The 19,973-nt window shown below is 51.7% G+C and overlaps 1 protein-coding gene across 1 annotated transcript; it reads left to right on the top strand.

Annotated features, from left to right (window-relative positions):
- The first annotated feature begins 13,805 nt into the window (after positions 1-13,805).
- On the top strand, positions 13,806-19,632 carry abt1 (activator of basal transcription 1). Its single transcript, XM_072511795.1, has 3 exons — positions 13,806-14,133; positions 15,574-15,749; positions 18,821-19,632. The coding sequence occupies exons 1-3, from the start codon at positions 13,923-13,925 to the stop codon at positions 19,187-19,189; spliced, it is 756 nt and encodes a 251-aa protein (XP_072367896.1). The 5' UTR covers positions 13,806-13,922; the 3' UTR covers positions 19,190-19,632.
- Positions 19,633-19,973: the final 341 nt, after the last annotated feature.

The following is a 19,973-nucleotide window of genomic DNA, read 5'->3' as shown; positions in this document are numbered from 1 at the left end:
TTTCTCTCAATTCAGACTCCGGGGTTTCTCTCTATTCAGACTCCGGGATTTCTTTCTCTTCAGACTTCGGGGTTTGTTTCTATTCAGACTCCGGGGTTTCTCTCTATTCAGACTCCGGGGTTTCTCTCTATTCAGACTCCGGGGTTTTTCTCCATTCAGACGGTTTCTCTCTATCCAGACTCCGGGTTTTCTCTCTATTCAAACTCCAGGTTTTTTATCTATTCAGGCTCGGGGATTCTCTCCATTCAGACTCCGGGGTTTTTCTCTATTCAGACTCCGGGGTTTCTCTCTATCCAGACTGCGGGGTTTCTCTCTATTCAGTCTCCGGGGTTTCTCTCTATTGCTGCTCTGGGGTTTCTCTCTATTCAGACTCCGGGGTGTCTCCCTCTTCAGACTGCGGGGTTTCTCTCTATTCAGACTCCGGGGTTTCTCTCTATTGCTGCCGGTGAGCCTTACTTCAGTGGTAGGGAAATTACTGGAGAGAATTCTTCGAGACAGGATCTACTCCCATTTGGAAGCAAATGGACGTATTAGTGAGAGGCAGCTTGGTTTTGTGAAGGGGAGGTCGTGTCTCACTAACTTGATAGAGTTTTTCGAGGAGGTCACTAATATGATTGATGCAGGTAGGGCAGTGGATGTTGTCTATATGGACTTCAGTAAGGCCTTTGACAAGGTCCCTCATGGTAGACTAGTACAAAAGGTGAAGTCACACGGGATCAAGGGTGAGCTGGCAAGGTGGATACAGAACTGGCTAGGTCATAGACAGCAGAGAGTAGCAATGGAAGGATGCTTTTCTAATTGGAGGGCTGTGACCAGTGGTGTTCCACAGGGATCAGTGCTGGGACCTTTGCTCTTTGTAGTATATATAAATGAGTTGGAGGAAAATTTAACTGGTCTGATTAGTAAGTTTGCAGACGACATAAAGGTTGGTGGAATTGCGGATAGCGATGAGGACTGTTAGAGGATACAGCAGGATTTAGATTGTTTGGAGACTTGGGCGGAGAGATGGCAGATGGAGTTTAATCCGGACAAATGTGAGGTAATGCATTTTGGAAGGTCTAATGCAGGTAGGGAATGTACAGTGAATGGTAGAACCCTCAAGAGTATTGAAAGTCAAAGAGATCTAGGAGTACAGGTCCACAGGTCATTGAAAGGGGCAACACAGGTGGAGAAGGTAGTCAAGAAGGCATACGGCATGCTTGCCTTCATTGGCCGGGGCATTGAGTATAAGAATTGGCAAGTCATGTTGCAGCTGTATAGAACCTTAGTTAAGCCACACTTGGAGTATAGTGTTCAATTCTGGTCGCCACACTACCAGAAGGATGTGGAGGCTTTAGAGAGGGTGCAGAAGAGATTTACCAGAATGTTGCCTGGTATGGAGGGCTTTAGCTATGAGGAGCGGTTGAATAAACTCGGTTTGTTCTCACTGGAACGAAGGAGGTTGAGGGGAGACCTGATAGAGGTCTACAAAATTATGAGGGGCATAGACAGAGTGGATAGTAGAGGCTTTTCCCCAGGGTAGAGAGGTCAATTACTATGGGGCATAGGTTTAAGGTGAGAGGGGCAAGGTTTAGAGTAGATGTACGGGGCAAGTTTTTGACGCAGAGGGTAGTGGGTGCCTGGAACTCGCTACCGGAGGAGGTGGTGGAAGCAGGGACGATAGTGACATTTAAGGGGCATCTTGACAAATACATGAATAGGATGGGAATAGAGGGACCCAGGAAGTGTAGAAGATTGTAGTTTAGTCGGGCAGCATGGTCGGCATGGGCTTGGAGGGCCGAAGGGCCTGTTCCTGTGCTGTACATTTCTTTGTTCTTTGTTCTGGGGTTTCTCTCTATTCAGACTCCGGCATTTCTCTCGATTCCGGCTCCGGAGTTTCTCTCCATTCCGGCTCTGGGGTTTCTCTCTGTTCCGGCTCTGGGGTTTCTTTCTATTCAGACTCTGGGGTTTCTCACTATTCAGACTCCGGGGTTTCTCTCAATTCCGGCTCCGGGGTTTCTCTCCATTCAGACTCCGGGATTTCTCTCTATTGCTGCTCTGGGGTTTCTCACTATTCAGACTCCGGGGTTTCTCTCTATTCAGACTCCGGGGTTTCTCTCGATTCCGGCTCCGGAGTTTCTCTCCATTCCGGCTCTGGGGTTTCTTTCAATTCAGACTCCGGGGTTTCCCTCTATTCAGACTTTGGGGTTTCTCTCTATTCAGACTTCGGGGTTTCTCTCTATTCAGACTCCGGGGTTTCTCTCTATTCAGACTCTGGGGTTTCTCTCTATCAGACTCCAGGGTTTCTCTCGATTCCGGCTCTGGAATTTCTCTCCATTCCGGCTCTGGGGTTTCTCTCAATTCAGACTCCGGGGTTTCTCTCTATTCAGACTCCGGGGTTTCTCTTTATTCAGATTCCGAAGTTTCTCTCAATCCCGGATCTGGGGTTTCTTTCTATTCAGACTCTGGGGTTTCTCTCAATTCCAGTCCAGGGTTTCTCACTATTCAGACTCCAGGGTTTCTCTCGATTCCGGCTCCGGAGTTTCTCTCCATTCCGTCTCTGGGGTTTCTCTCTATTCAGACTCCGGGGTTTCTCTCTATTCAGACTCCGGGGTTTCTCTCTATCAGACTCCAGGGTTTCTCTCGATTCCGGCTCCGGGGTTTCTCTCCATTCCGACTCTGGTGATTATCTCAATTCAGACTCCGGGGTTTCTCTCTATTCAGACTCTGGGGTTTCTCTCTATTCAGACTCCGGGATTTCTTTCTCTTCAGACTTCGGGGTTTCTTTCTATTCAGACTCCGGGGTTTCTCTCTATTCAGACTCCGGGATTTCTTTCTCTTCAGACTTCGGGGTTTCTTTCTATTCAGACTCCGGGGTTTCTCTCTATTCAGACTCCGGGGTTTTTCTCTATTCCGGCTCTTGGGTTTCTCTCTATTCAGACTCCGGGGTTTCTCTCTATTGCTGCTCTGGGGTTTCTCTCTATTCAGACTCCGGGTTTCTCCCAATCCTGGCTCCGGGATTTCTCTCAATCCTGGCTCCGGGGTTTCTCTCTATTCAGACTCCGGGTTTTTTCTCTACTCCGGCTCTGGGGTTTCTCTCTATTCAGACTCCGGGGTTTCTCCAAATCCTGGCTCCGGGATTTCTCTCAATCCTGGCTCCGGGGTTTCTCTGAATTCCGTCTCCGGGGTTTTTCTCTATTCAGACTCCGAGGTGTCTCTCTAATTCAGACTCCGGGGTTTCTCTCTATTCAGACTCCGGGGTTTCTCTCTATTCAGACTCCGGGGTTTCTCTCTATCAGACTCCAGGGTTTCTCTCGATTCCGGCTCCGGGGTTTCTCTCCATTCCGACTCTGGGGTTTCTCTCAATTCAGACTCCGGGGTTTCTCTCTATTCAGACTCCGGGATTTCTTTCTCTTCAGACTTCGGGGTTTGTTTCTATTCAGACTCCGGGGTTTCTCTCTATTCAGACTCCGGGGTTTCTCTCTATTCAGACTCCAGGTTTTTTTATCTATTCAGGCTCGGGGTTTCTCTCCATTCCGACTCTGGGGTTTCTCACTATTCAGACTCCGGGGTTTCTCTCTATTCAGACTCCGGGGTTTCTCTCGATTCCGGCTCCGGAGTTTCTCTCCATTCCGACTCTGGGGTTTCTCTCAATTCAGACTCCGGGGTTTCTCTCTATTCAGACTCCGGAATTTCTTTCTCTTCAGACTCCGGGGCTTCTCTCTATTCAGACTCCAGGGTTTCTCTCAATCCCGGCTCCGGGGTTTATCTCCATTCAGACTCAGGGGTTTCTCTCTATTCAGACTTCGGGGTTTCTCTCTATTCAGACTCCGGGGTTTCTCTCTATTCAGACTCGGGGGTTTCTCTCTATTCAGACTCCGGGGTTTCTCTCTATTCAGACTCTGGGGTTTCTCTCTATCAGACTCCAGGGTTTCTCTCGATTCCGGCTCCGGGGTTTCTCTCCATTCCGACTCTGGTGATTATCTCAATTCAGACTCTGGGGTTTCTCTCTATTCAGACTCCGGGATTTCTTTCTCTTCAGACTTCGGGGTTTCTTTCTATTCAGACTCCGGGGTTTCTCTCTCTTCAGACTCCGGGATTTCTTTCTCTTCAGACTTCGGGATTTCTTTCTCTTCAGACTTCGGGGTTTCTTTCTATTCAGACTCCGGGGTTTCTCTCTATTGCTGCTCTGGGGTTTCTCTCTATTCAGACTCCGGGTTTCTCCCAATCCTGGCTCCGGGATTTCTCTCAATCCTGGCTCCGGGGTTTCTCTCTATTCAGACTCCGGGTTTTTTCTCTACTCCGGCTCTGGGGTTTCTCTCTATTCAGACTCCGGGGTTTCTCCAAATCCTGGCTCCGGGATTTCTCTCAATCCTGGCTCCGGGGTTTCTCTGAATTCCGTCTCCGGGGTTTTTCTCTATTCAGACTCCGAGGTGTCTCTCTAATTCAGACTCCGGGGTTTCTCTCTATTCAGACTCCGGGGTTTCTCTCTATTCAGACTCCGGGGTTTCTCTCTATCAGACTCCAGGGTTTCTCTCGATTCCGGCTCCGGGGTTTCTCTCCATTCCGACTCTGGGGTTTCTCTCAATTCAGACTCCGGGGTTTCTCTCTATTGCTGCTCTGGGGTTTCTCTCTATTCAGACTCCGGGTTTCTCCCAATCCTGGCTCCGGGATTTCTCTCAATCCTGGCTCCGGGGTTTCTCTCTATTCAGACTCCGGGTTTTTTCTCTACTCCGGCTCTGGGGTTTCTCTCTATTCAGACTCCGGGGTTTCTCCAAATCCTGGCTCCGGGATTTCTCTCAATCCTGGCTCCGGGGTTTCTCTGAATTCCGTCTCCGGGGTTTTTCTCTATTCAGACTCCGAGGTGTCTCTCTAATTCAGACTCCGGGGTTTCTCTCTATTCAGACTCCGGGGTTTCTCTCTATTCAGACTCCGGGGTTTCTCTCTATCAGACTCCAGGGTTTCTCTCGATTCCGGCTCCGGGGTTTCTCTCCATTCCGACTCTGGGGTTTCTCTCAATTCAGACTCCGGGGTTTCTCTCTATTCAGACTCCGGGATTTCTTTCTCTTCAGACTTCGGGGTTTGTTTCTATTCAGACTCCGGGGTTTCTCTCTATTCAGACTCCGGGGTTTCTCTCTATTCAGACTCCGGGGTTTTTCTCCATTCAGACGGTTTCTCTCTATCCAGACTCCGGGTTTTCTCTCTATTCAAACTCCAGGTTTTTTATCTATTCAGGCTCGGGGATTCTCTCCATTCAGACTCCGGGGTTTTTCTCTATTCAGACTCCGGGGTTTCTCTCTATCCAGACTGCGGGGTTTCTCTCTATTCAGTCTCCGGGGTTTCTCTCTATTGCTGCTCTGGGGTTTCTCTCTATTCAGACTCCGGGGTGTCTCCCTCTTCAGACTGCGGGGTTTCTCTCTATTCAGACTCCGGGGTTTCTCTCTATTGCTGCCGGTGAGCCTTACTTCAGTGGTAGGGAAATTACTGGAGAGAATTCTTCGAGACAGGATCTACTCCCATTTGGAAGCAAATGGACGTATTAGTGAGAGGCAGCTTGGTTTTGTGAAGGGGAGGTCGTGTCTCACTAACTTGATAGAGTTTTTCGAGGAGGTCACTAATATGATTGATGCAGGTAGGGCAGTGGATGTTGTCTATATGGACTTCAGTAAGGCCTTTGACAAGGTCCCTCATGGTAGACTAGTACAAAAGGTGAAGTCACACGGGATCAAGGGTGAGCTGGCAAGGTGGATACAGAACTGGCTAGGTCATAGACAGCAGAGAGTAGCAATGGAAGGATGCTTTTCTAATTGGAGGGCTGTGACCAGTGGTGTTCCACAGGGATCAGTGCTGGGACCTTTGCTCTTTGTAGTATATATAAATGAGTTGGAGGAAAATTTAACTGGTCTGATTAGTAAGTTTGCAGACGACATAAAGGTTGGTGGAATTGCGGATAGCGATGAGGACTGTTAGAGGATACAGCAGGATTTAGATTGTTTGGAGACTTGGGCGGAGAGATGGCAGATGGAGTTTAATCCGGACAAATGTGAGGTCATGCATTTTGGAAGGTCTAATGCAGGTAGGGAATGTACAGTGAATGGTAGAACCCTCAAGAGTATTGAAAGTCAAAGAGATCTAGGAGTACAGGTCCACAGGTCATTGAAAGGGGCAACACAGGTGGAGAAGGTAGTCAAGAAGGCATACGGCATGCTTGCCTTCATTGGCCGGGGCATTGAGTGTAAGAATTGGCAAGTCATGTTGCAGCTGTATAGAACCTTAGTTAAGCCACACTTGGAGTATAGTGTTCAATTCTGGTCGCCACACTACCAGAAGGATGTGGAGGCTTTAGAGAGGGTGCAGAAGAGATTTACCAGAATGTTGCCTGGTATGGAGGGCTTTAGCTATGAGGAGCGGTTGAATAAACTCGGTTTGTTCTCACTGGAACGAAGGAGGTTGAGGGGAGACCTGATAGAGGTCTACAAAATTATGAGGGGCATAGACAGAGTGGATAGTCAGAGGCTTTTCCCCAGGGTAGAGAGGTCAATTACTATGGGGCATAGGTTTAAGGTGAGAGGGGCAAGGTTTAGAGTAGATGTACGGGGCAAGTTTTTGACGCAGAGGGTAGTGGGTGCCTGGAACTCGCTACCGGAGGAGGTGGTGGAAGCAGGGACGATAGTGACATTTAAGGGGCATCTTGACAAATACATGAATAGGATGGGAATAGAGGGACCCAGGAAGTGTAGAAGATTGTAGTTTAGTCGGGCAGCATGGTCGGCATGGGCTTGGAGGGCCGAAGGGCCTGTTCCTGTGCTGTACATTTCTTTGTTCTTTGTTCTGGGGTTTCTCTCTATTCAGACTCCGGCATTTCTCTCGATTCCGGCTCCGGAGTTTCTCTCCATTCCGGCTCTGGGGTTTCTCTCTGTTCCGGCTCTGGGGTTTCTTTCTATTCAGACTCTGGGGTTTCTCACTATTCAGACTCCGGGGTTTCTCTCAATTCCGGCTCCGGGGTTTCTCTCCATTCAGACTCCGGGATTTCTCTCTATTGCTGCTCTGGGGTTTCTCACTATTCAGACTCCGGGGTTTCTCTCTATTCAGACTCCGGGGTTTCTCTCGATTCCGGCTCCGGAGTTTCTCTCCATTCCGGCTCTGGGGTTTCTCTCAATTCAGACTCCGGGGTTTCCCTCTATTCAGACTTTGGGGTTTCTCTCTATTCAGACTTCGGGGTTTCTCTCTATTCAGACTCCGGGGTTTCTCTCTATTCAGACTCTGGGGTTTCTCTCTATCAGACTCCAGGGTTTCTCTCGATTCCGGCTCTGGAATTTCTCTCCATTCCGGCTCTGGGGTTTCTCTCAATTCAGACTCCGGGGTTTCTCTCTATTCAGACTCCGGGGTTTCTCTTTATTCAGATTCCGAAGTTTCTCTCAATCCCGGATCTGGGGTTTCTTTCTATTCAGACTCTGGGGTTTCTCTCAATTCCAGTCCAGGGTTTCTCACTATTCAGACTCCAGGGTTTCTCTCGATTCCGGCTCCGGAGTTTCTCTCCATTCCGGCTCTGGGGTTTCTCTCAATTCAGACTCCGAGGTTTCTCTGAATCCCGGATCTGGGGTTTCTCTCTATTCAGACTTCGGGGTTTCTCTCTGTTCCGTCTCTGGGGTTTCTTTCTATTCAGACTCTGGGGTTTCTCGCAATTCCGGCTCCGGGGTTTCTCTCTATTCAGACTCCGGGGTTTCTCTCTATTGCTGCTCTCGGGTTTCTCACTATTCAGACTCCGGGGTTTCTCTCTATTCAGACTCCGGGGTTTCTCTCTATCAGACTCCAGGGTTTCTCTCCATTCCGGCTCCGGAGTTTCTCTCCATTCTGGCTCTGGGGTTTCTCTCTATTCAGACTCCAGGGTTTATTTCTATTCAGACTCCGGGGTTTGTCTCTATTCAGACTCCAGGGTTTCTCTCCTATTCAGATTCCGGGGTTTCTCTCCATTCAGACTCTGGGGTTTCTCCCATCCCGGCTCCGGGATTACTCTCAATCCCGGCTCCAAGGTTTTTCTGAATTCCGTCTCCGGGATTCTTCTCTATTCAGACACCGGGGTTTCTCTCATACAATCATAGAATTTACAGTGCTGAAGGAGGCCATTTGGCCCATTGAGTCTGTACCGGCCCTGGGAAAGAGCAACCTACCCAAATCCACACCCCCACACCCCCATCCTATCCTTGTAACCCAGTAACCCACTTAAACCTTTTGGACACTAAGGGCAATTTAGCCTGGCAAATCCACCTAACCTGCACATCTTAGGACTGCAGAGCACCCGGAGGAAACCCACACAGATATGGGGAGAACGTGCAGACTCCGCACAGACAGTGTTCCAAGCCGTGAATCGAACCTGGGACCCTGGAGCTGTGAAGCAACTGTGCTAACCACTGTGCTAACATGCTGCTCTCTATTCAGACTCTGGGATTTCTCACTGTTCAGACTCCGGGGTTTCTCTCCATTCAGACTCCGGAGTTTCTCTCTATCCAGACTCTGGGGTTTCTCTCTATTCCGTCTGCGGAGTTTCTCTCTAGTCCGGCTCCGTGGTTTCTCTCTTTCAGACTCCGCAGTTTCTCTTAATTCCGGCTCCAGAGTTTCTTTCCATTCCGGATCCGGGGTTTCTCCCAATTCCGGCTCCGGGGTTTCTCTCTATTCAGTCTCCAGGTTTCTCCCGCTCCGGGGTTTCTGTCAATTCCGACTCTGGGGTTTTTCTCTATTCCGGCTCTGGGGTTTCTCTCTATTCAGACTCCGGGGTTTCTCTCTATTCAGGCCCCGGGTTTCTCTGAATTCCGGCTCCTGGGTTTCTCTCAATCCCGACTCCGGCGTTCTCTCTATTCAGACTCCGGGGTTTCCCTTAATTCTGGCTCCGGGGTTTCTCTCCATTTAGACTCCGGGCTTCCTGTCTACTCCGGCCCCGGGTTTCTCTGAATTCCGGCTCCGGGGCTTCTCTCCAGCCCAACTCCGGCGTTCTCTCTATTCAGACTCCGGGGTTTCTCTTAATTCCGGCTCCGGGGTTTCTCTCCATTTAGACTCCGGGGTTCCTGTCTACTCCGGCCTCGGGTTTCTCTGAATTCCGGCTCCGGGGCTTCTCTCCAGCCCGACTCCGGCGTTCTCTCTATTCAGACTCCGGGGTTTCTCTCACAGAATCATAGAATTTACAGTGCTGAAGGAGGCCATATGGCCCATCGCGTCTGCACCTGCCCTGGGAAAGAGCAACCTAAACAAGCCCACACACCCACCCGATCCCTGTAACATAGTAACTCCACTTAACCTTTTTGGATACTAAGGGCAATTTATCATGGCCAATCCACCTAACCTGCACATCTTTGGACTGTGGCAGGAAACCGGAGCACCCGGAGGAAACCCACGCAGACACGGGGAGAACGTGCAGACTCCGCACAGACAGTGACCCAAGCCGGGAATCGAACCTGGGACGCTGGAGCTTAGAAGCCACTCTGCTAACCACTGTGCTACCATGCTGCTCTCTATTCAGACTCCGAGATTTCCACTATTCAGACTCCGGGGTTTCTCTGAATTCCGGCTCGGGCGTTTCTCTCCATTCCGGCTCCGGGGTTTCTTTCAATTCCGGCTCTGGGTTTCTCTCTATTCAGACTCTGGGGTGTCTCCCGCTCCGGGGTTTCTGTTTATTCCGACTCCTGGGTTTTACACTATTCCGGCTCCGGGGTTTCTCTCTATTCAGACTCCGGGGTTTTTCTCAATCCCGACTCCGGGGTTTCTGTCTATTCAGACTCCGGGATTTCTTTCTCTTCAGACGCCGGGGTTTCTCTCTATTCAGACTCCGGGGTTTCTCTCTATTCAGACTCCGGGGTTTCTCTCTTTTGCGGCTCTGGGGTTTCTTTCTATTCAGACTCCGGGGTTTCTCCCAACCCTGGCTCCGGGATTTCTCTCAATCCTGGCTCCGGGGTTTCTCTGAATTCCGTCTCCGGGGTTTTTCTCTATTCAGACTCAGAGGTGTCTCTCTAATTCAGACTCCGGGGTTTCTCTCTATTCAGACTCCGGGGTTTCTCTTAATTCCGGTCCGGGGTTTCTCTCTCTCTCCAGACTCCGGGGTTTCTCTCAATCCCGGCTCCGGGGTTTATCTCCATTCTGACTCCAGGGTTTCCCCTCTATTCAGACTCCGGGGTTTTTCTCAATTCCAGTCCGGGGTTTCTCTCCATTCAGACTCCGGGGTTTCTCTTATTCCGGCTCCCAAGTTTCTCTCCATTCAGACTCTGGGGTTTCCCTGTATTCAGATTCCGGAGTTTCTCTTCATTCCGGCTCTGGCGTTTCTGTCAATTCAGACTCCGGGGTTTCTCTCAATCCCGGATCTGGGGTTTCTGTCTATTCAGACTCCAGGGTTTCTCTCCTATTCAGATTCCGGGGTTTCTCTCTATTCAGACTCTGGGGTTTCTGTCTATTCAGACTCCGGGGTTTCTCTCCTATTCAGATTCCGGGGTTTCTCTCCATTCAGACTCCGGGGTTTCTCCCATCCCGGCTCCGGGATTACTCTCAATCCCGGCTCCAAGGTTTTTCTGAATTCCGTCTCCGGGATTTTTCTCTATTCAGACACCGGGGTTTCTCTCATACAATCATAGAATTTATAGTGCTGAAGGAGGCCATTTGGCCCATTGAGTCTGCACCGGCCCTGGGAAAGAGCAACCTACCCAAGTCCACCTCCCCACACCCCCATCCTATCCCCATAACCCAGTAACCCCACTTAACCTTTTTGGACACTAAGGGCAATTTAGCCTGGCCAATCCACCTAACCTGCACATCTTAGGACTGCGGGAGGAAATTGGAGCACCCGGAGGAAACCCACACAGACATGGGGAGAATGTGCAGACTCCGCACAGACAGTGATCCAAGCCGGGAATCGAACCTGGGACCCTGGAGCTGTGAAGCAACTGTGCTAACCACTGTGCTAACGTGCGGCTCTCTATTCAGACTCTGGGATTTCTCACTGTTCAGACTCTGCGGTTTCTCTCCATTCAGACTCCGGAGTTTCAGTCTATCCAGACTCCGGGGTTTCTCTCTACTCCGTCTGCGGAGTTTCTCTCAATTCCGGCTCCGTGGTTTCTCTCTTTCAGACTCCGCAGTTTCTCTTAATTCTGGCTCCAGAGTTTCTCTCCATTCCGGATCCGGGGTTTCTCCGAATTCCGGCTCCGGGGTTTCTCTCTAGTCAGACTCCGGGTTTCTCCCGCTCCGGGGTTTCTGTCAATTCCGACTCTGGGGTTTTTCTCTATTCCGGCTCTGGGGTTTCTCTCTATTCAGACTCCGGGGTTTCTCTCAATCCCAGCTCCGGGGTTTTTGTCTATTCAGACTCCGGGGTTTCTCTCTATGCCGGCTCCCAGGTTTCCCTCCATTCAGACTCCGGGATTTCCCTCTATTCAGATTCCGGGGTTTCTCTATCCCGTCCGGGGTTTTTCCTCATTCAGACTCCGTGGTTTCTGTTTATTCCGACCCGGGTTTCTCTGGATACCGGCTCTGGGGTTTCGGTCTATTCAGACACCGGGGTTTCTCTCTATTCAGGCTCCAGGGTTTCCCTCTACTCAGACTCCGGGGTTTCTCTTAATTCCGGTCCGGGGTTTCTCTCTCTCCAGACTCCAGGGTTTCTCTCTATTCAGACTCCGGGGTTTCTCTCCATTCAGACTCCGGGGTTTCTCTCAATTCCGGCTCCGGGGTTTCTCTCAATTCCGGCACCGGGGTTTCTCTCTATTCAGATTCCGGGGTTTCTCTCCATTCAGACTCCGGGGTTTCTCTCCATTCCGACTCTGGGGTTTCTCTCCATTCAGACTCCAGGGTTTCTCTCTATTCAGACTCCGGGGTTTCTCTCAATTCAGGCTCCGGGGTTTCTCTCCATTCAGACTCCGGGGTTTATCTCCATTCAGACTCCGGGGTTTATCTCCATTCAGACTCCAGGGTTTCTCTCCATTCAGACTCTGGGGTTTCTCTCTATTCAGACTCCGGGGTTTCTCTCCATTCAGACTCCGGGGTTTATCTCCATTCAGACTCCAGGGTTTCTCTCTATTCAGACTCCGGGGTTTCTCTCAATCCCGGCTCCGGGGTTTATCTCCATGCAGACTCCGGGGTTTCCCCTCTATTCAGACTCCGGGGTTTTTCTCAATTCCAGTCCGGGGTTTCTCTCCATTCAGACTCCGGGGTTTCTCTTATTCCGGCTCCCAAGTTTCTCTCCATCCCGGCTCTGGGGTTTCTCTCAATCCCGGATCTGGGGTTTCTGTCTATTCAGACTCCAGGGTTTCTCTCCATTCAGACTCCGGGGTTTCTCTCAATTCCGGCTCCGGGGTTTCTCTCAATTCCGGCACCGGGGTTTCTCTCTATTCAGATTCCGGGGTTTCTCTCCATTCAGACTCCGGGGTTTCTCTCCATTCCGACTCTGGGGTTTCTCTCCATTCAGACTCCAGGGTTTCTCTCTATTCAGACTCCGGGGTTTCTCTCAATTCAGGCTCCGGGGTTTCTCTCCATTCAGACTCCGGGGTTTATCTCCATTCAGACTCCGGGGTTTATCTCCATTCAGACTCCAGGGTTTCTCTCCATTCAGACTCTGGGGTTTCTCTCTATTCAGACTCCGGGGTTTCTCTCCATTCAGACTCCGGGGTTTATCTCCATTCAGACTCCAGGGTTTCTCTCTATTCAGACTCCGGGGTTTCTCTCAATCCCGGCTCCGGGGTTTATCTCCATGCAGACTCCGGGGTTTCCCCTCTATTCAGACTCCGGGGTTTTTCTCAATTCCAGTCCGGGGTTTCTCTCCATTCAGACTCCGGGGTTTCTCTTATTCCGGCTCCCAAGTTTCTCTCCATCCCGGCTCTGGGGTTTCTCTCAATCCCGGATCTGGGGTTTCTGTCTATTCAGACTCCAGGGTTTCTCTCCTATTCAGATTCCGGGGTTACTCTCAATCCCGGCTCCAAGGTTTTTCTGAATTCCGTCTCCGGGATTCTTCTCTATTCAGACACCGGGGTTTCTCTCATACAATCATAGAATTTACAGTGCTGAAGGAGGCCATTTGGCCCATTGAGTCTGCACCGGCCCTGGGAAAGAGCAACCTACCCAAGTCCACCCCCCCACACCCCCATCCTATCCTTGTAACCCAGTAACCCCACTTAACCTTTTTGGACACTAAGGGCAATTTATCATGGCCAATCCACCAAACCTGCACATCTTAGGACTGTGGGAGGAAACTGGAGCACCCGGAGGAAACCCACACAGACATGGGGAGAACGTGCAGACTCCATACAGACAGTGATCGAAGCCGGGAATCGAACCTGGGACCCTGGAGCTGTGAAGCAACTGTGCTAACCACTGTGCTAACATGCTGCTCTCTATTCAGACTCTGGGATTTCTCACTGTTCAGACTCCGGGGTTTCTCTCCATTCAGACTCCCGAGTTTCTCTCTATCCAGACTCCGGGGTTTCTCTCTATTCCGTCTGCGGCTGTCTCTCCATTCCAGCTCCATGGTTTCTCGCTATCAGACTCCGCAGTTTCTCTTAATTCCGGCTGCGGAGTTTCTCTCTATTCCATCTCCGCGGTTTCTCCCAATTCCGGCTCCGGGGTTTCTCTCCATTCAGATTCTGGCCATCGCAATAATAAATCTGCATTGTGGACAATGGTGCCTTCATGTTGCTATGGTATTCAGTCCTTGCCCTTGACAATTAGCACAAGCAGTGTCAAATTGTTTAGCAACTGTGCTGTTATAATCTATGATGGAATTTTATGCTGTTTCATGTATCATGTTGAAGTCCTGAATTTATGTGTGCTAAAATTCTCATTTTTAAAATGAGTATTTAAACAGCTATCTTTTACCGACACTAGTTGTATTGGAAATACCTGGCTTCTGCAGGCTCCGGGGTCTCTCCTGATTCCGGTTCCGGGGTTTCTCTCTGTTCAGACTCCGCGGTTTCTCTCCAATGGCGGATCCGGGTTGTGGTGATTGCGAGGCCTCGGTCCCCGGGCTGGATTCGGGCTCCCCCCAGTCCCGGGCTCCTCTCCCGGGTGTTCTGTATTTCGGGTTTATTCCCCCGGGGCTGCGGCCTGGACATCTCCGGAAAATTATGACGACTTTCGGGGAGGTCGGTAGAGTTTTCCTGCAGGAGGCCGAGGACCGCCGGCGGCGGCCCGGTGAGTGAGAGCCCCCCCCCGTTCTCCCCCCCCCCCCCCCCGTTCTCCCCCCCCCCCCCCCCGTTCTCCCCCCCCCCCCCCCCCGTTCTTCCCCCCCCCCCCCCCGTTCTCCCCCCCCCCCCCCCCGTTCTCTTCCCCCCCCCCCCCCCGTTCTCTTCCCCCCCCCCCCCGTTCTCTTCCCCCCCCCCCCCCCTTCTCCCCCCCCCCCCGTTCTCCCCCCCCCCCCCCGTTCTCCCCCCCCCCCCCCCCGTTCTCCCCCCCCCCCCCCGGTTCTCCCCCCCCCCCCCGGTTCTCCCCCCCCCCCCCCCGGTTCTCCCCCCCCCCCCCCCCGGTTCTCCCCCCCCCCCCCCGGTTCTCCCCCCCCCCCCCCCCGGTTCTCCCCCCTCCCCCCCCCCCCCCCGGTTCTCCCCCCCCCCCCCCGGTTCTCCCCCCCCCCCCCCCCGGTTCTCCCCCCCCCCCCCCCGGTTCTCCCCCCCCCCCGTTCTCCCCCCCCCCCCCCCGTTCTCCCCCGTTCTCCCCCCCCCCCCCCGTTCTCCCCCCCCCCCCCCGTTCTCCCCCCCCCCCCGTTCTCCCCCCCCCCCCGTTCTCCCCCCCCCCCCCCCCCCGTTCTCCCCCCCCCGCCCCGTTCCCTCCCCCCCCCGCCCCGTTCCCTCCCCCCCCCGCCCCGTTCCCTCCCCCCCCCGCCCCGTTCCCTCCCCCCCCCGCCCCGTTCCCTCCCCCCCCCGCCCCGTTCCCTCCCCCCCCCCGCCCCGTTCCCTCCCCCCCCGCCCCGTTCCCTCCCCCCCCGCCCCGTTCCCTCCCCCCCCCGCCCCGTTCCCTCCCCCCCCCGCCCCGTTCCCTCCCCCCCCGCCCCGTTCCCTCCCCCCCCCGCCCCGTTCCCTCCCCCCCCCGCCCCGTTCCCTCCCCCCCCCGCCCCGTTCCCTCCCCCCCCCGCCCCGTTCCCTCCCCCCCCCGCCCCGTTCCCTCCTCTTCTCTCCTCCCCCCCCCCCCCCCCCCCCGATCTCTTCTCTTTCCCCCCCCCCGATCTCTTCTCTTTTTCCCCCCACCCCCGATCTCTTCTCTTTTTTCCCCCCCCCCCCGATCTCTTCTCTTTTTCCCCCCCCCCCCGATCTCTTCTCTTTTTCCCCCCCCCCCCCGATCTCTTCTCTTCCCCCCCCCCCCCCCCCGGTCCGGTCTCTCTCTTCCTCCCCCCGCTAACCATTGCCCTACCGTGTGTGGTCTTAGGTGTGGTTTTCTTTCAGGCGCCAGTGTTCAACGCGATAGGTCTAAAGGCCTCCTGCTCTGTAAATTCAATGATTCTACATCCCCTCTCTCCCTGTCTAGACATGTTCCCCGAACCCCTTCTTGCCTTTCCAACAGTTCTTTATTGGGGATGGGTGAAAGTTGAAGCACCGCACGAGTCTGTCCCTGGCTTTCACGGGCTTTAATCTGTTTTTACAGGTACTCGGGGGTCCCGGGGGAAGAAAAATGGCAAGAGACGGGGGAAGAGCTTCACCGAGGGTTGGGTCGAGTTCCAGAACAAGGCTGTAGCCAAAAGGGTGGCCGCAAGTCTCCACAACGCTCCGATCGGAACCCGCAAACGCAGCCGGTTCCACGATGACCTGTGGAACATTAAGGTGAGGGAGATAAAGTTTGGTTATTTTACTGGATTTTAATGCAGTTGTCCAGAGTGATGCCTTCATTGCAAATGTGGAATTTAAATGCAGTCAATTAAACAAATCCGAATTATAAACTGGTCTCAATTATGATGCCCATGGAGCGACTGGATTGATGTAAAATCCTACCTTGGTTAAGAGTAACTTTCAGTGAACAGAATCATGTATCCCTTACCGACCTGGCCTACCTGTGACTCCAGACACATTCCAATTTGCGTGACTCATCAGTTCACTCTGAAATGGTCCAGCAAGTCACTCCGAGGGTCACCACCACCTTCTCAAGGCAGTTACCAACTGGCAATAAAGGCTGACCGGCGACTGATGCCCACATCTGTGAACACATAACAGAGATTTGGAGAGGGATTTTGGGATCCAAGCAGACGGCGTGAGCAGCCAGTGAAAACTACTAAAAAAGAGCTCATGGACTGTTTTATCTCAGATGGATTTATGTCACAGCTGTAGAGAGAGCACTGGACAGATCCATCTCGGTCCTCAGGAAGGATATGAGGGTCTTGGAGGTGTGCAGTGCAGATTCAGAACCAGTCTAAAGAATGAAATTAGGAGGGCAGGCTGCAATGTCTGGGCTTATTTTCCCCGGAGTATCGATTTAAGGGGTAGTTTTACTGAAAGGTTTAAGATGACAAAATTAAACTGTACGGTCGTAGAGAGAAATGATTCCCTTTTGGTGAAATCCAGAACAAAATTCGAGCTGGGCCAGTCAAAGGAGATGTGAGGAAGTACATCTTCACATAAAGGACAATGGAAAGCTGAAAACAAATGCTGGGGCGCAAGAGAATTAAATAACTTCAAATTTAAAAAGAAAGATGGGAGATGCTGGCAGAAGGGTAATCCCACTGGACCAGCACAGTTATGAGGGATGTAGATAGGGTGCATAGGAAGGAAATTTTACCTGAGAGGGATCAATACCAGGGGCATAGATTTAAGGTAAGGGCAGGAAATTTAGAGGGTATTTGGGTGAAAACCTTTTCACCCACAAGGTGGTGGGAATCTGGAACTCGCTGTCTGAAAGTCTGGTCAAGGCAGGAATTGTCACATTTAAGAAGTATTTAGATGAGCCCTTGAAGTGTCATAGCATACTAGGCTACGGACCAAGTACTGGAAAATTGGATTAAAACAGTTGGTGCTTGATTGCCAGTGCAGATGCGATGGGCTGAAGGGCCTCTTTCAGTACTGTGAAACTTTGACTAATCAGGCCCAGGCTAATGCTCTGGGGGCATAGGTTCAAATCCCACCATGGAAGCAGGGGAATTTAAATTCAGTGAACAAATCTCTCTGCTTTCTGTCTTGAAGCCATTGAGCTATCTAATCTGTCACTTATCCCCCAACTCCACATGAATAAAAAGTGGAAAGAAATGTACAGCAGAGGAACATGCCCTTGGCCCTCCAAGCCTGCGCCGACCATGCTGCCCGTCTGAACTAAAATCTTTTACACTTCTGGGGTCCGTATCCCTCTGTTCCCATCGTATTCTGTATTTGTTAAGATGCCACTTAAACGTCACTATCATACCTGCTTCCACCACCTCCTCCGGCAGCGAGTTCCAGGCACCCACTAGCCTCGTGCTTTGACCTTATTCATTAGTCTACTTCTATTATCTAACAAAAAATCTATTAATTTTTCTTCATTCTGTCCTGGGGTGTGGGTGTCGCTGGCAAGACCAGCCTCTGCTGACCAGCCCTACTTGCCCTTGAACTGAGCTCGGCCATTTCAGAGACAGGTAAAAGTCAACCACATTGCTGTGGGTCTGGAGTCACATGTAGGCCAGACCAGGTGAGGATGGCAGATTTCCTTCCCTAAAGGACATTCGTGAACCAGGTGGTTTTTGCGACAATCGACAATGGTTTCACGGTCATCATTACTGAAAAGAGCTTTTAATTCCATATTTTTATTAATTGAATTCGGGCTCCACTATGGTGGGATTTGAACTCCTATCCCCCGAACATTATTATTTTTCAAGTGACATTACCTCTGTGCTACATCCTCCCCATTATGTGTTCTAAATCCTATCTAATCCTCATTTCTCACACACTTGACTACTCCAGTCTCTCCCGACCGGCCTCCCACCGAGCACCCACGATCAACACGACCCCATCCTAGATTCTTAGAACCATAGAATTCCTACAGTACTGAAGGAGGCCATTCGGCCCGAGTCTGCACCTACCCTCTGAAAGAGCACCCTACTCCCCTGCTCCCTCTCTAACCCCACAACCGCACCTAACCTGCACATCTTTGGACTGTGGGTGGAATCCAGAGCACCCGGATGAAACCCACGCTGACACGGGGAGAACGTACAACACACAGTCACCCGAGGTCGGAATTGAACCCACATCCCTGGCGCTGTGAGGCAGCAGTGCTAACCACCGTGCTGCCCCCCCCCCCCCCCCCCCCCCCGCACATGTTTCCTATTTGGGTGAGTCTAATTTCCAATTAGATTAATTTTGAACTCCTTTATTTTGGGGTTTGAATGGCAGGGTCTTGATTTTATAATTTGCGTCTTTGTTTTCAAATACTTCTATGACCTCACCCTTCCTATCTCTTTCAGCTCCACAGTGGGAATGGGAATCCTCTGTGCCTCTTCACCTCCTTTCAAATCTAACATTTTGACAAAGGTTTTGGTCACCTGCCTGAATATTATTTCTATGGCTCAGTGTCAGTTCCTTTCGCATGGGTTCAAGATACTGTCTAAAGGGGAGTTTTTCTGCAGCGTGGTGAGCTTGCTAATCCTTATCTAAGGCCCAGATCCTCTGTGTAAAGCAAACATTGGTGTTGTGTAAATCAACCAGATTTGAAACTCCCAGTATATTTTTCCCTCCCCTGAACTCACTGATTTGCACTGAAATGACAGCCTGTTTTGTTAATGTGGTATTTATCTAGCCAGATTCAGTCTTATATTTGTAACCAGTTCCAGGGTAGAGAGCTTCTCCCTGATATTGAACTCCTTTATTTTGGGGTTTGAATGGCAGGGTCTAGCTGCACCGTTACTGACTGTCTTGTGTGTTTCTGTTCCTGACAGTACCTGCACCGCTTCAAGTGGACTCACCTGAGTGAGCGTCTTGCTTACGAGAAGCTGGTTCATCGACAGAGGATGCGGGCAGAAGTCTCCCAGGCCAAACGCGAGACTAACTTCTTCCTCCAGAATGTGGAGAAGAGTAAAGGCCTGGAGAAGCTGCAGGAAGTGAAGAAGAAGAAGGGGCAAGAATGGGAAGAGAAGCACTGGCACTTCCAGCAGCGAGCAACCGAGACAGAGATCCAGGCCAGCAAGGCTGCCGGCCTCCGGAGCAAGGCCAGGGAGCTCGGGACGATAGCGGAACATCACAGGAAATCTCAGTCCAACGTCACACTTCTTGCCAAGATCTTCAACCCCAGCACGGCGCAGGAGTAGGTCCTTCCCAGGAATAATGGACGCTGGCTCAAGGTGGAGCATTCCCTGCTCTCTCTTGGAAGAGGGTCCTCAGTGTGGGTATGAAGTGGGTACTTGATTGGCTGTGCATGTGGCCTATTGAATGTGATGCCAATCATTTGCCCACAAGCACTGTGGATCAGACTGGACAAGGATGGCAAGTTTGGGGGCATTGAGGTCTTTAGGAACTGTCATGCTGGGGGCAGCTGGAACCGGGTTCCATGCCCGCTGTGTGAGACTAACTCCAGTCATGGTGCTGCAGCCCTGGGCTGTGTCTGTAACAGCATCAGAACAGATCACTCTGTCAGGGAAGATGGTGTGTGGCTAGGACTGTGGGGAGGGGCTTATTCAGCTGACTGCATTTCTTAGAGGATTCGTTTTGTATGTTAATTGTCTTTAGCAATAAACTTGATTTTCCAACTCTGCTGCCCGTTGCTGTTTGCAGTCAGTTTTGCATTAGCATCTGCTGCATGCTGATCATTGTAAGATGCACACTTTCCTTTGGCACAACATTCATCCCACTGGATACAGCCTTGGAGCACAAGCTGGATCAATATTAGAGCAATATCAAACCAATCCCACTATCCCGCTCTCTATCCGGAGTCCTGTATTCATCCCAAACAAATCCCAGTGCCTGCTCTCTCCCTAGAGTCCTGTATTAATTCCAAACTACTCCCACTATCACGCTCTTTCCCTGGAGCACTGTACTAATCCCAGTGACTGCTTTCTCCCCGGAACCTTGTATTAATCCCACTGTCCCGCTCTC

Source organism: Scyliorhinus torazame, chromosome 7 (assembly GCF_047496885.1).
Source record: "Scyliorhinus torazame isolate Kashiwa2021f chromosome 7, sScyTor2.1, whole genome shotgun sequence".
Taxonomy (NCBI): domain Eukaryota; kingdom Metazoa; phylum Chordata; class Chondrichthyes; order Carcharhiniformes; family Scyliorhinidae; genus Scyliorhinus; species Scyliorhinus torazame.
The sequence above is the reverse complement of the archived record's forward strand: the minus strand, read 5'-3'. Positions and strand labels throughout refer to the sequence as shown.